This window comes from Chelonia mydas, chromosome 1 (assembly GCF_015237465.2).
Source record: "Chelonia mydas isolate rCheMyd1 chromosome 1, rCheMyd1.pri.v2, whole genome shotgun sequence".
Taxonomy (NCBI): Eukaryota; Metazoa; Chordata; order Testudines; family Cheloniidae; genus Chelonia; species Chelonia mydas.
Genome location: NC_057849.1, coordinates 3,075,219 through 3,089,300, shown reverse-complemented (window position 1 = coordinate 3,089,300; position 14,082 = coordinate 3,075,219). Strand labels below are relative to the sequence as shown.

Sequence of the window (14,082 nt, the reverse complement as noted above, 5' to 3'; positions counted from 1 at the left end):
ATATGCTCAGCTCTTCTGCCCCTGCCAGATATTAATAGATACTCTGGGTTAATTAATAAATAAAATGTTATTTTATTAAATCCAAACATAGGATTTAAGTGGTCAAGTAATAACAGACAGAACAAAGTGAATTACCAAGTAAAATAAAATAAAACACGCAAGTGTAAACCTAATACAGTAAGAAAGTGATTACAGATTAAATCTAAACGTCAGAGATGTTCCAATAAGATTATTTTACAGACTAGCCTCCTTCTAGTCTGGGCCCAGCAATCACTCACACCCCCATGGTTACTGTCATTTGTTCCAGTTTCTTTCAGTTATCCTTTGGGGTGGAGAGGCTACCTTGTCAGCAAGCTGAACACCAAATAGAGGGGTTTCCCAGGGGCTTAAATAGACTTTCTCTTGTGTGTGGAAACCCCTTCCTCTCTCATATCCAGAAATCATCTCCAAGATCGAGCTTTGGAGTCACATGGACAGGTCACATGTCCATGCCTGACTCAGTTCCTTACCAGCCAGGCCACATTCCTGGGAAAGCTCAGATGTGGATTGGCGTTTCCCACTTCATGGTGAGCTTACGTGTTTCTTCATTGGGCACTTACTGAGAATAGTCTGTTCTCAGGAAGCTAACCAACTGCTGCACTGAGGCTACTTAAAAGTAAACAAGTACATGGCCAGTATTCATAACTTCACATAGAAAAATGATGCATGCATACAACTAGGATGAATATATTCAGTAGATCATAACCTTTACAGATAAGGTGCCGTGTATTTTTGTAAATACCCGGCTAATGGCAGGTATGTGGTTTATTTCCCTCCATGTGAGCTACTGCAGCCACCCCAGCCTCTGTCCAGCATCCCAGCTTCCCAGATAAAACAGGGGCTGATCCTTCTGCCTCTCTCCGCTGTTGCTTCAAAGCTGTCCACCTAGCTTCAAAGCTGATCCCTTGCCCTGTCCTCAAGGCCTGGCTCAGGGCAAACAGCTCCCAGCCCATCCCCATTGCAGGAGGAACAAAAGGGAGCCAGAAGCTAAAGAAATAATGGTCTATACCCTCAGAATTTTGTATATGAGCTGTAGGGCCCACAACCTGTACGATGCATAATCTCACCCTGGCTTCCCTCTCTGCTCCTAAGTGGCATGTCGGCCAGACACTGTGTCCTCACTGTACTCACTGCAGGCTCTTTGTAAGGCTGCAGCAGCTCCAGTCCCACCCCCGGATCCTATGGAGCCCTGCTGAGGTGGTGGGAGAGGGAGGTGATTCGGCGAGTGAGGGTGGAAGGCACGGAGAGGAGTGAACAAGAGGGGCGGGGCCTTTTGGGGTAAAGCACAGAAATGGTTGGAGGCTTGAGGTGAGATGTGGAGCAGGGACTGGGCATTGGAGGAAGGAATTGGGCAGAGGGCAGAGCTTCATGGGTCCATTTAACAGAAATTAGAAAGGTGGCATCCCGATGGGTTAAGTAGTTGAACACAGAGCAATTCCCCTGTTTATCACACTGACACAGCACAGTAAGAGCAGGAAAGGATTTAATGTCTTTTTGACTGTCTAAGAAGTGACTCAGGGAAGAGGGCCCAGCACCATGTTACCAGCCAGGTCCACACAGAGCTTCTTCTGAGATCCAGAGCACAAGCAGAAAACACTTAAATCCCCTTATGAGTAAAGAGATGGAGAAACCTGTCCTGAATCTCTTTGGTCCTCACCCCGTAGATGATGGGGTTGAGCATGGGGGGCACCAGAATGTACACATTGGCCATGAGAATATGGAAATGAAGGGGCACGTTCTGCCCAAACCGGTGTGTGAGTAAGGAGAAGAGAACTGGGATGTAAAAGGCTAAAATAACACCGAGGTGGGAGCTGCAGGTCCCCAAAGTCTTGACCCGGGCGTCCTTTGTGGGGAGGCTGAAGATGGCCCTGAGGATCTGGATATAGGACATGGCAATAAAAAACAAATCCACACCGGTCACAAAGAATACCAAAAAGAGGCCGTAGTAACTGCTGATGCGGATATCTGCGCAGGCCAGTTTCACCATGACCATGTGCTCGCAGTACGAGTGAGGGATGATGTTGGTTCTGCAATATGGCCACTGCCTCGCCAGGAGGAGACAGGGCAGTACAAGCATGCCTCCACGCAGCACCACGGCCAGGCCAATCTTTGCCACCACAGAGTTTCTCAGGATGGTGAAATGTCTCAGGGGATGACAGATGGCAACATAGCGATCAAAAGCCATGGCCACGAAAATCCCAGACTCCATCACTGAGAAGCAGTGAATGAAGTACAGCTGGGTGAGGCAGGCACTGAAATTGATCTTCCTGGAATTGAACCAGAAGATGTTCAGCATTTTGGGCAGGATGGACGTAGACAAGACCAGGTCGGTGACGGCCAGCATGCAGAGGAAATAGTACATGGGCCCATGGAGGCTCGGCTCCCTCTTCACTATTAGCAGGATGGTGAAGTTCCCCAAAACGGCTATGGTGTACATGCTGCAGAAAGGAATGGAGAGCCAGACATGGGCTGCCTCAAGGCCAGGAATGCCCAGCAGGATGAAGGTGGAGGGGTTGGTGAAGTGAGTTGAGTTGGAATCTGACATGGAGTAGGGGAGAAGGTGTCCAACTCTGAGGCAGAATGGTGTCTCCTGCATATATCTTACTTTCACTGGAATTTCTGTATGTGCCCAGGGTCTCGGGTGATGGTCGCAGTAAATATCCCTGGATGGAGGGACAAAGAAGCAGGTGTGTGATAGAGGAGAGGAAAATTAAAAAATGGAGCTGATTACATTCAAATGGTCAAACAGAGAACTGTTCCCAACCAGTAATAACTGTAGACACTTAGTGTTTCACAAGAGCTAGTTCCTCAAAGCTGAGGCAAAATATCGGAAAAAAATTATTGGGATGAAAAAATTAGACAGAAAACTGGGGAGGGAAAATTGGAATTCTATAAGAAGCACTTATTGGATAGCTAGAAAGTCACAATTCCATAGTCAAAAAAGTGGACAGCTTTGGATAAACACTTGGTTCAGTGACAAAGTGAAAACATTTTTTTGTTGGGGGGGAAGAACAATATATAACTCATCGGTAAAGGGAAATAAATAGCAAAGAATACAAAATTGAAGTTGTGAATATTGATCATGGACATTAAAGACGTGAGGGAAAAAACCATGTGTGGCAGGTCTAAGGATCACAAAGGAGGTTGTTCAGTATATTAAGAACAAAAGAAATCCTCGAAAAGGTTTAGGCCAATTCCTAGAGGGAGAAAGGAAACATGTTAATGTTGCAGAAAACGTAGATATGTTCAATAAATATATTCGTTCTGCATTTGGAAAGAAGCAGTATGAGGGACTTATATCACATGAGGTGAGGAAATACTTTCCAGTCCATTATCAGTCAAGGAGGGAGTGAAAGAGCATCGACAGTAGAACCTTGGAGATACGGACACCAGGGTTACGAACTGACAAATCCACCTCAAATCTCATTTGGAACCAGAAGTAAACAATCAGGCAGAAGCAGAGCCAAAAAAGGAAAGGCAAATAAAAGACAGTTGTGTGTTAAAGATAAACTATTAAAAAAGAAAGGGAAAGTTTTAAAAAAAGATTTGACAAGATTAGGAAACAATGGAAAAGCTGTCTGGGATTAGTTAAAAAAAATTCCAGGAATATAATTAATTCCAATCAACAACAGAATTGATTAACATGTTTATCCCTTAATGAGAGTACAGGTTTGATTGATCAAGTGGACCACTGAGATGCATAAATTTTGATTTCTCTAAAGCATTTGATTTACTTGGGGAAAACATTCAGATAAAAAATGAACAGTATAATATCAGCAAAAAGAAAAGGAGTACATGTGGCACCTTAGAGACGAACAAATTTATTTGAGCATGAGCTTTCATGAGATACAGCTCACTTCATCAATAAATTTGTTAGTCTCTAAGGTTGCACAACTCCTCTTTTTCTTTTTGAGGATACAAACTAACACGGCTGCTTCTCTGAAACCAGTATAATATCAGTAAAGTATATGTAAAATGGACTAAAAACTGCCTAACTGACAGATCTTGGAAAAGTGTTGTCAAAGGGCCATTGTCAGTGGGGGGGCTGCGGGTGGGACGTTTCTAATGAGGTTGTGCAGAGATCATTTCCAGGCCCAATGCTATTCAGTAATTTCATCAATTACCTGGAAGTAAATAGAAAAATGGTCAATTGTCCGAAATGGGCCATCTTGATTATCACTTCAAAAGTTTTTTTTTTTCCCCTGCTCAGAACAGCTCCTCTTAATTAATTAGCCACTTAGAGTTGGTAAGGGTACTTCCACCTTTTCATGTTCTCTGTATGTATAAATATCTTCTTACTTCTTACTATGCATCCGATGAAGTGGGCCGTAGTCCACAAAAGCTTATGCTCAAATAAATTTGTTAGTCCTTAAGGTGCCACAAGTACTCCTGTTCTTTTTGTAAATAAAGAAACATGGCTGAAGCACCTGCAAGAGGTTTCTGAGACCCTTTCTTTTGCCAGCTCAAACACAGGGCGTAGGGAGAAGGGGGAAGAAACCTGCGTGGCCCGTGACAGGAAGCCATAAAAAAGGATGGAGAAAAATTATTCTCTTTTCCCACTGAAAGGAGGACAGGAGGCAATGGGTTCAATTACAGCATAGCAGATTTAGATGAAATCTCAGGAAAAACTTCCTAACAGGAAGAACAGGAGGAAAATGGAACAGATGCCTCAGGAAGCTGTGGAAGGTGCTTCGCTAGAGCTTTTCCAAAGGAGGCTGGATGCCCATCTGTCTGGAATGGTTTATACAGAACACACCTTTCATCTTTGCAGAGGTTTAAACTACCTGAGCCTTGAGGTATCTTCTAACCCTTTGGCTCTATGATTCAAAGATGTAAAATACTATCACAGAGCAGGCCTCAGTTAAACACAAGTCATGGGGCTCAATACAGGGGTAACTAGGTGAAATTTAATGGCCTGTGTTGTACAGGAGGTCGGACTGGATGATTGAATGGTCCCTTCTGGCCTTAAACCCTATGAATCTATTGATAAAGAAAATAGACCAGGCATTTATATTTGCTATGTCTCATAAAACACGGACAAGTGAACATTGAATTACATTGAAACTCTAAACTATAAAATTGATAAGAAAATAGTATAAATAATACATATTTCGCCTGTAGAATTTTTCCCAGGGAGGAGCCCTAGCACCTCCATACTTCCCAGGATGTAAAAGTCAGGTAACGGTTACCTTGTTCACAACCAGAGCCCTGAAATGCAAGGGGAGGAGGTGACAGGGTCAGTGCATTAACATACAGTTGGCCCCTGAGATCTTTCCTCTGCTCTTACTCAAAGGGAAGTTTGGCTTCAGTGAGGCCTGAGCAAAATACAGGCCAGGGCCTTAGAATTTGGCCTTGTAGTGTACATCAACTAATGCCTGTGATCCTGAAGGATACTCTGTGCCCACTGAAATACAGCCACCTCCAGGCCAGAGGCCATCAGGCAGCCTGGGGCTGTGGAAACAGCTCTGAGGGACATTTTGGCTCATGAGAGTGGAACAAACTCATCAGCTCTGGCAAGAGACCTGGGATTTTTAATGGCTGTGCAGAGGGGAAAGGACCCCAGACTTACTGTCTATCACACCATGTGAACGTTTCCCTGGGTTTGTTGAGAGGTGAGCTCCTCAGGAAGAGATGGGTACCCGTGAATGCTGAGACACAAGTGTCTTCCCTGGGAATCCCACTCAGGTAGCCGTGTCCCACACTTCTCTCACCCCAGCATCTGCAGGAGCATCCCATGCCGAGAGCCGAATTGGCGGTGTGCACTGTTTATAATAGAGCTCTGTGCAATCCCATGGGAGTTCGCTCAGCCTCTAGTGGAGAAGCACACAAACAGGCTCGAGACCAGAGAGATTCCTGACAATCTCTCTTTCCATGTCTCTGCTTCTGTGCTCTTTATCCATCTTTAGCAGTAAACAGTAATTAAGGGACCTTCCCAAAGGGAGATGAGAACTTTTGAGCTCTGTGCTGAGTCAGAGAGGAATTGCCTGCTCTATGTATTTGTGTATATTTTAAAATTCTAGTCCATTATTAGGAAAATTAGGGATAATGCCTAGGTCTCCGAAGGGTCTGATAGCCTGTAAATTCACAGGACATATGGGTAGATAGTAGACAAACAGATCTGGAGAACGATCACTAAGGGAAGACACTAGCATTTATTTTCAGGTACACAGGGCTATCGCTAAGTGATCATAGAATCATAGAATCATAGAATATCAGGGTTGGAAGGGACCTCAGGAAGTCATCTAGTCCAACCTCTGCTCACAGCAGGACCAATCCCCAATTAAATCATCCCAGCCAGGTCTTTGTCAAGCCTGACCTTAATAAACTTCTAAGGAAGGAAGGTAATCAGCGATAAGTAATTCTCGTCATTAACTATCACCAGACTGTGCAGCACCTTTCACTGAAGGATCTTCCAAAGAACTAGCAAATGAAAGTCACTATGATCATATCCCCATTATAGAGATAGGTAAACTGGGGCAAAGGGAGATGTGACTGGGCCAAGGACACACGGATAACAACAGATGGAATCCAGGATCCTGACTTCCTTGCCATTACCATGGTTTCTGTCTCAGTGTCTGAGCGCATGAAAAGAAGGGAATGGACTCATGCTCTAGCATGGCCTGTTCTTTGGGCAGAGGTTATGGATTTCCCTGGGGATGCAACTTGAAACTGGGGTACCGCCGAGTCCTCTGGCAAACTAATCTGGGCTCCTTCTCATGCTGTAAGTCTCTGACAAATGGAAAGCCTCACCAGGCCTTGCATTTACACAGCCATACACAGACAGGGATACACCAGCTGCACTTATAGGAATGCTTTCACCATTCTTGAACCAACAATAAAGAGACTGCAGTCAATTTCTCCCGTCTCCCCAGCCTAGCACCCAGAGCTTTCTCGTCTTGCCCTGGTCTGAAGCTTGACCAGTGTAATTATATTACCCAGTCTGCCCCTCCTTCAATAAGCAGAGGACAAAGAATAAGCCCGTATTCCTGAGCATATGCTATTTTGCATTTCACACATTCAAGTGTTGCAAACTTTGTAGTGTTATCCACAGGCGTTCTTGCAAAGTTCTATGTACCTTTTAACTCTTTGTAGATCAGCCTATTGATATTAAAAGTCAGCAAATGTGCCTTCTCCGGGTCGCTAGAAAACCTCTCTCTGTATCTGTACACCATTGATAAGCACTGAACTTTTCCAGCTGGGGAAAACTCAATACAGATATTCACCAATGCCATGAGGTGGGGGTGCTTCAGTTTCCCCTTCCACACAGCAGACCATGTTGATTATGGTTTCCCTACTGTGAGAAACTTTGAGCCTGTTTACAGGTGCTAGCTGAGAAACAGTATCCCCATAAGGCTTCTTGTTTACTACTCCTACCATGTCCAAATGCTTTCCCCCAAAATTATGCACATTATACCGTTTCATAGGAGTTACCACCAGTATCGAATTCTTTGTTATAAGGTTTATTGTTAGCAACAAACTTTGCATCTTGAGATTGAACAATAACACAAATCTTTTGTCAGAGGTACACTTTTATCAGACTTTTCATTTTGTTACACCTTCTGCTTGGACAGTTTGTTTCTGCAAAACCCACTGTGTCTTTCAACTCCTCTCTGAACCTTAACATGTGTTTAGTAAGTGGTTTTCCTTTCCCCTCAGTGTCCCGGTCAGAAGGGTTCTCTAATTTCTGACTAACAAAAATAAACACCCTAGTCCCGCCCCTTCTCCTAGGTCCCACCCCTCTCACTCCATCCAACCTCCCTCAGTTACTTGCTCTTCCCCTCCCTCCCTCCCTCTCTTATTTTTACCGGGCTGGAGGGGCTGGAGAGCATCCCTTTTTGACCAGGTATTCTTTTGAAAAGTGGAGAACTTGTAACCCTCCCTGTTGGTAGGGATCTCAGTCAAAGGTCATCTTTCGGGTCATGGTATACCAGGATCTTGTGAGGTTATGATGTAAAGGGAATTTGAGTGTTGGCTAGCCCTCTGTGGACCTGCTTCCCAAACCCAGGTTTATACATCCAAAAAAACCCATGCAAAAAAATCCACCTCCCCTTTGGACTTTTCTTGTGATTCCCCACTCTAAGCACTGGGACTCCCCAACCCATTCATAAAGGGTTGGGAGCTGTGCTCTCTGGGCTAAGATGTGTGTCTTGTGCCAGAAGCTCTCTCACAGATGCTTTCTGTGTCTTACCAGCCCAGGGAATTTCCTTCTCCCCTGTGTCAGGTGGGTCATTAGCATTTCCACAGACAACCGTTTCTTCAGTGGGATCCACACCCTGTCTTAAAGAGACAGAGTTAGTTTTCAGAAGCATGTCAGGAACAAATTCATGAATAATCAGGACCTGGATTGAAGTACCCTCCCTTCCCCCTCTCTCTATCCCCAGGAGGTCCGTTGTGTGACTGCTCCCTTGGGATGTCAGTTACACAGTTTCCTCTCAAAACCTGAGCTATGGGTTGAGTGCGTGAGTGCACAAATGCTTAACCACCCATTCTGTCCTGGCCATCCTCCCTGATGTGATGAGTGAGAAGTCATTCCTGTTCTCCCAATTCCTCCCCCAGTTTCCTACTCTGGGACCCCTCTAAGACACATACCCCTATGCTCTCTTGGGTGGGATCTATACCCCAGCTAGCCATAACTGCCTCACAGCTAACAGCCTGGACAGGCTGTCATAAATATAAAGGGAAGGTTAACCACCATTTTGTATACAGGGCTATAAAATCCCTCCTGGCCAGAGGCAAAACCCTTTCACCTGTAAAGGGTTGAGAAGCTAAGGTAACCTCACTGGCATCTGACCCAAAATGACCAATGAGGGGACAAGATACTTTCAAATCTGGAGGGGCGGGGGACAAAGGGTTTGTCTGTCTGTGTGATGCTTTTGCCGGGAACAGATAAGGAATGCAGACTCACAACTCCTGTTAAGTTAGTAAGTAATCTAGCTAGAAATGCCTTAGATTTACTTTTGTTTAATGGCTGGTAAAAGAAGCTGTGCTGGATGGAATGTAAACACTTGGTGGTGTACTTCTCTATGTTTTGAATCTGATTACCCTGTAAGGTATTTACCATCCTGATTTTACAGAGGTGATTCTTTTACTTTTTCTTTAATTAAAGTTCTTCTTTTAAGAACCTGATTGATTTTTCATTGTTCTTAAGATCCAAGGGTTTGGGTCTGTGTTCACTTATGCAAATTGGTGAGGATTTTTATCAAGCCTTCCCCGGGAAAGGGGGTGTAGGGCTTGGGGTGATATTTTGGGGGGATGATGCCTCCAAGTGGGCTCTTTCCCTGTTCCTTGTTTACAATGCTTGGTGGTGACAGCATACTGTTCAAGGAGAAGGCAAAGTTTGCACCTTGGGGAAGTTTTTAACCTAAGTTGGTAAGAATAAGCTTAGGGGGGGGTTTCATGCAGATCCCCACATCTGTACCCTGGAGTTCAGAGTGGGGAAGGAACCTTGACACAGGAGCTACACCCTCCTCCCTCCGTGAGGTGTTGTTACCTCCTGCTGCAGTGTTAAGAGAAGTCTCATCCACCTCTGTAGTGGTTTCTATGATTTCCATCACCCTTCCCTGGGCTTCCCTCCAGGACAAACCTTCCTAAGATCCCTAGCATTGGGTTTGTCCCTTGTTTAGCAGCAACCTGAACATTTTTGTCCCTGATAGGGAATAGACTCTCCTACCTCCCTGAGGAGATGCTGCAGGGCAGGAGCTGGTCTCAACCTCCCCTACCCCTGGAAGCGTTCAGCTTCCCACTGCTGCAAAGGAACAAAGAAGACTTTCTCCCATTTCCTCAGCAGCTCCTAGGACTTTCCCCTTTCCCTCTGGCATCCAAGAAGAAAGTTCCTTCTTCCTGCAGGCTGATATTGTAACAGCCTGGATTATACAGAAGAAATCATTACCAATTAGCATATCAGCAGGGTTATTATCTCCTACACACACTAATTATACAGCTTCCAAATGTGGCATCCCAATACGTTAAGGAGTTGAACACAGAACAATTCCCCTGTTTGTCACACTGACACAGCACAGTAAGGCCAGGAAAGGATTTAATGTCTTTTTGACTATCTAAGAAGTGACTCAGAGAAGAGGGCCCAGCACCATGTTACCAGCCAGCTCCACACAGAGCTTAGTCTGAGATCCAGAGCACAAGCAGAACACTTTTAAATCCCTTAATGAGTAAAGAGATGGAGCATCCTGTGCCGAATCTCTTTGGTCCTCACCCCATAGATGATGGGGTTCAGCATGGGGGGCACCAGGAGGTACACATTGGCCATGAGAATGTGGAAATGCAGGGGCACATTCTGCCCAAACCGGTGTGTGAGGAAGGAGAAGAGAGCGGGGAAGTAAAAAGCTAAAATAACACCGAGGTGGGAGCTGCAGGTCCCAAAAGTCTTGACCCGGGCGTCCTTAGTGGGGAGGCTGAAGATGGCCCTGAGGATCTGGATATAGGACATGGAGATAAAAAACACATCCACACCGGTCACAAAGAATACCAGAAAGAGGCCACAGTAACTGCTGATGTGGATGTCTGCACAGGCCAGTTTCACCATGACCATGTGCTCGCAGTACGAGTGGGGGATGACATTGGTTCTGCAATATGGCCACTGCCTCACCAGGAGGAGAAAGGGCAGTACAAGCATGCCTCCACGCAGCACCACGGCCAGGCCAATCTTGGCCACCACAGAGTTTCTCAGGATAGTGGAATGTCTCAGGGGATGACAGATGGCCACATAGCGATCCAAAGCCATAGCCACAAAGATCCCAGACTCCATCACTGAGAAGCAGTGAATGAAGTACAGCTGGGTGAGGCAGGCACTGAAATTGATCTCCCTGGAATTGAACCAGAAGATGCTCAGCATTTTGGGCAGGATGGACGTGGACAGGACCAGGTCAGTGAAGGCCAGCATGGAGAGGAAATAGTACATGGGCCCATGGAGGCTTGGCTCCCTCTTCACTATTAGCAGGATGGTGAAGTTCCCCAAGACGGCTATGGCATACACAGTGCAGAAAGGAATGGAGAGCCAGACATGGGCTGCCTCCAGGCCAGGAATGCCCAGCAGGATGAAGGTGGAGGGGTTGGTGAAGTGAGTTGTGTTGGAAACTGACATGGAGTAGGGGAGAAGGTGTCCAACTCTGAGGCAGAATGGTGTCTCCTGCATATATCGTACTTTCACTGGAATTTCTGTATGTGCCCGGGGTCTCGGGTGATGGTCGCAGTAAATATTCCTGGATAGAGAGAGAAAGAAACGGGTGTGTGATAGAGGAGAGGAAAATTAAAAAATGGAGCTGATTACATTCAAATGGTCAAACAGAGAACTGTTCCCAACCAGTAATAACTGTAGACACTTAGTGTTTCACAAGAGCTAGTTCCTCAAAGCTGAGGCAAAATATCGGAAAAAATTAGACAGAAAACTGGGGAGGGAAAATTGGAATTCTATAAGAAGCGTTTATTAGATAGCTAGAAAGTGACAATTCCATAGTCAAAGAAGTGGACAGCTTTGGATAAACACCTGGTTCAGTGACAAAGCGAAGACATTTTTTTGCAGGGGTGGAGGGAAGAAGAGCAATATATAACACATGGAAAAAAGAGAAATAAATAGTAAATAATACAAAATTGAAGTTGTGAATATTGATCATGGACATTAAAGACATGAGGGAAAAATCCATGTGTGGCAGGTCTCAGGATCACAAAGGAGGTTGTTCAGTATATTAAGAACAAAATAAATCCTCGAAAAGTTTTAGGCCAATTCCTAGAGGGAGAAAGAAAACATGTTAATGTTGCAAAGAAGGTAGATTTCTTCAGTAAATATATTCGTTCTGCATTTGGAAAGAAGCAATATGAGTTACTCATATCACATGAGGTGAGAAAATACTTTCCAGTCCATTAGCAGTCAAGGAGGGAGTATAAGAGCATCGACAGTAGAACCTTAGAGATACGAACACCAGGGTTACGAACTGACCGATCCACCACAAATCTCATTCGGAACCAGAAATAAATGATCAGGCAGCAGCCGAGCCAAAAAAAGAGAGACAAATACAGGGCAGGTCTGTGTTAAACATCAAAAAGAAAGGGAAAGTTTTAAAAAAAGATTGGACAAGATTAGGAAGCAGTGGAAAAGCTGGTCTGGGATTAGTTAAAATAGTCTCAGAATTTAATTAATGCCAAAAAACAACAGAGTTGATTAACACGTTTATCCCTTAATAAGAGTAGCAGTTTGGTTGATCAAAGGGGCCACTCAATTGCATAAAGTTTGATTTCTCTAAAGCATTTGATTTACTAGGGGACAACATTCAGATAAAAAATGAACAGTATAATATCAGTAGAGCATATGTAAAATGGACTAAAAACTGCCTAACTGACAGGTCTTGGAAAGCTGTTGTCAAAGGGCCATTGTCAGCGGAGGGGCAGGGGGCATTTCTAATGAGGTTGTGCAGAGATCATTTCTAGGCCCGATGCTATTCAATATTTTCATCAATTACCTGGAAGCAAATAGGAAGTCATTGCAGATCAAATCTGTGGACAACCCAAAGATTGGCAGAGTGGTTACAATGAGGTGGCCAGGGCAGGCATACGGGTTGATCTGGATCCTTTGGTGAGCTGGGCTCATGCATATAAAATGTTTTAATACAGTTAAATGCAAAGTTATCCTCTCCGATCAGGGTACGCAGCCCGACCCACAGACTAAGGCATTGTATTATGGAACGCAGGGCCTCTGAAAGGAATTTAGGGGTCATTGTGGACACCCAACTCACCGTGAGGTGCCAGTGTGATGCCAGGCAGGAAGATAGGTGGGTTGTGGCTCTATCCCTTCTGGCTGACACAAGCCTCAAAGGCCAGAGGACCCAGTGAGGGGTTGGGCGGGCACTGGTGTTGTGGGGGAATTGGGAGTATACAGGCACTGTAAATAAAGAAACACGGATGAAGCACCTGCAGGAAGGTTCTGAGACCCTTTCTTTTGCCTGTTCAAGCACAGGGCGCAGGGACAAGGGGGAAGATACCTGGGTTGCCCTGTGACAGGAAGCCCTAAAAAAGGATGGAGAAAAATTATTCTCTTTTCCCACTGAAAGGAGGACAAGAGGCAATGGGTTCAATTACAGCATAGCAGATTTCGATGAAATCTCAGGAAAAACTTCCTAACAGGAAGAACAGGAGGAAAATGGAACAGATGCCTCAGGAAGCTGTGGAAGGTGCTTCGCCAGATCTTTTCCAAAGGAGGCTGGATGCCCATCTGTCTGGAATGGTTTATACAGAACACATCTTTCATCTTTGCAGGGGTTTAAACTAGCTGAGCCTTGAGGTATCTTCTAACCCTTTGGCTCTATGATTCAATGATGGAAAATACTATCACAGAGCAGGCCTCAGTTAAACACAAGTCATGGGGCTCAATACAGGGGTAACTAGGTGAAATTTAATGGCCTGTGTTATACAGGAGGTTGGATGGGATAATTGAATCGTCCCTTCTGGCCTTAAACCCAATGAATCCATCGATAAAGGAAGTAGATCAGGCATTTATATTTGCTATGTCTCATAAAACACAGACAAGGGAACTCTGAATTACATTCAAAAGTCTGAACTATAAAACTGATAAGAAAATTGTTTACATAATACATATTTGCCAAGTGGAACTCCTTGCCGTAGACATTATTGGAGCAAAGAGCTTAGTTGAATGGGATTCAAAAATGGATTGGCCCTTATAGGTAGCTCTGATGGCCCCACCGTAAGTTAAGGTTGTCTGGCACCTTAACGAAGAAGACTTCATTTTCAGTTGCTTACAAGTTTGCCAAACTTTCACTGTTTGGTCTGAAATTTCCCTCAATGGGTGTCTGCTTCCAGCTGATTTTTTTTTTGAAAGTTTCCGACCTAACCATTCAGCTGACTACTCAAATGAAGCTAGGAGAGATGATGTCTTACCCATGTTGAAAAATTCTTATAGTTTTTCTAGTGAGGAGCCCTAGTACCTCCATACTTTCCAGCACATAAAAGTCAGGTAACAGTCATCCTGTTAACAACCAGAGCCCTGAAATGCAAGGGGAGGAGGTGACAGGGTCAGTG

General features: G+C 44.7%; 2 protein-coding genes across 2 annotated transcripts; both read right to left on the bottom strand.

Moving 5' to 3' along the window:
- Positions 1–1,636: 1,636 nt before the first annotated feature.
- Positions 1,637–2,635, bottom strand: LOC102933149 (olfactory receptor 52J3). The gene has a single exon (XM_027832908.3). The coding sequence runs from the start codon at positions 2,633–2,635 to the stop codon at positions 1,637–1,639; it is 999 nt and encodes a 332-aa protein (XP_027688709.3).
- Positions 2,636–10,198: 7,563 nt separating this feature from the next.
- LOC102933375 (olfactory receptor 52R1-like) lies at positions 10,199–11,143 on the bottom strand. Its single transcript, XM_037889590.1, has one exon. It carries the CDS (start codon positions 11,135–11,137, stop codon positions 10,199–10,201), a length of 939 nt encoding a protein of 312 aa, XP_037745518.1. The 5' UTR covers positions 11,138–11,143.
- Between the last annotated feature and the right edge of the window lie 2,939 nt (positions 11,144–14,082).

Coding starts and splice junctions, on each gene's coding strand:
- LOC102933375 (XM_037889590.1), bottom strand. CDS start 11,137: ATGTCAGTTTCCAACACAACTCACTTCACCAACCCCTCCACCTTCATC.
- LOC102933149 (XM_027832908.3), bottom strand. CDS start 2,635: ATGCAGGAGACACCATTCTGCCTCAGAGTTGGACACCTTCTCCCCTAC.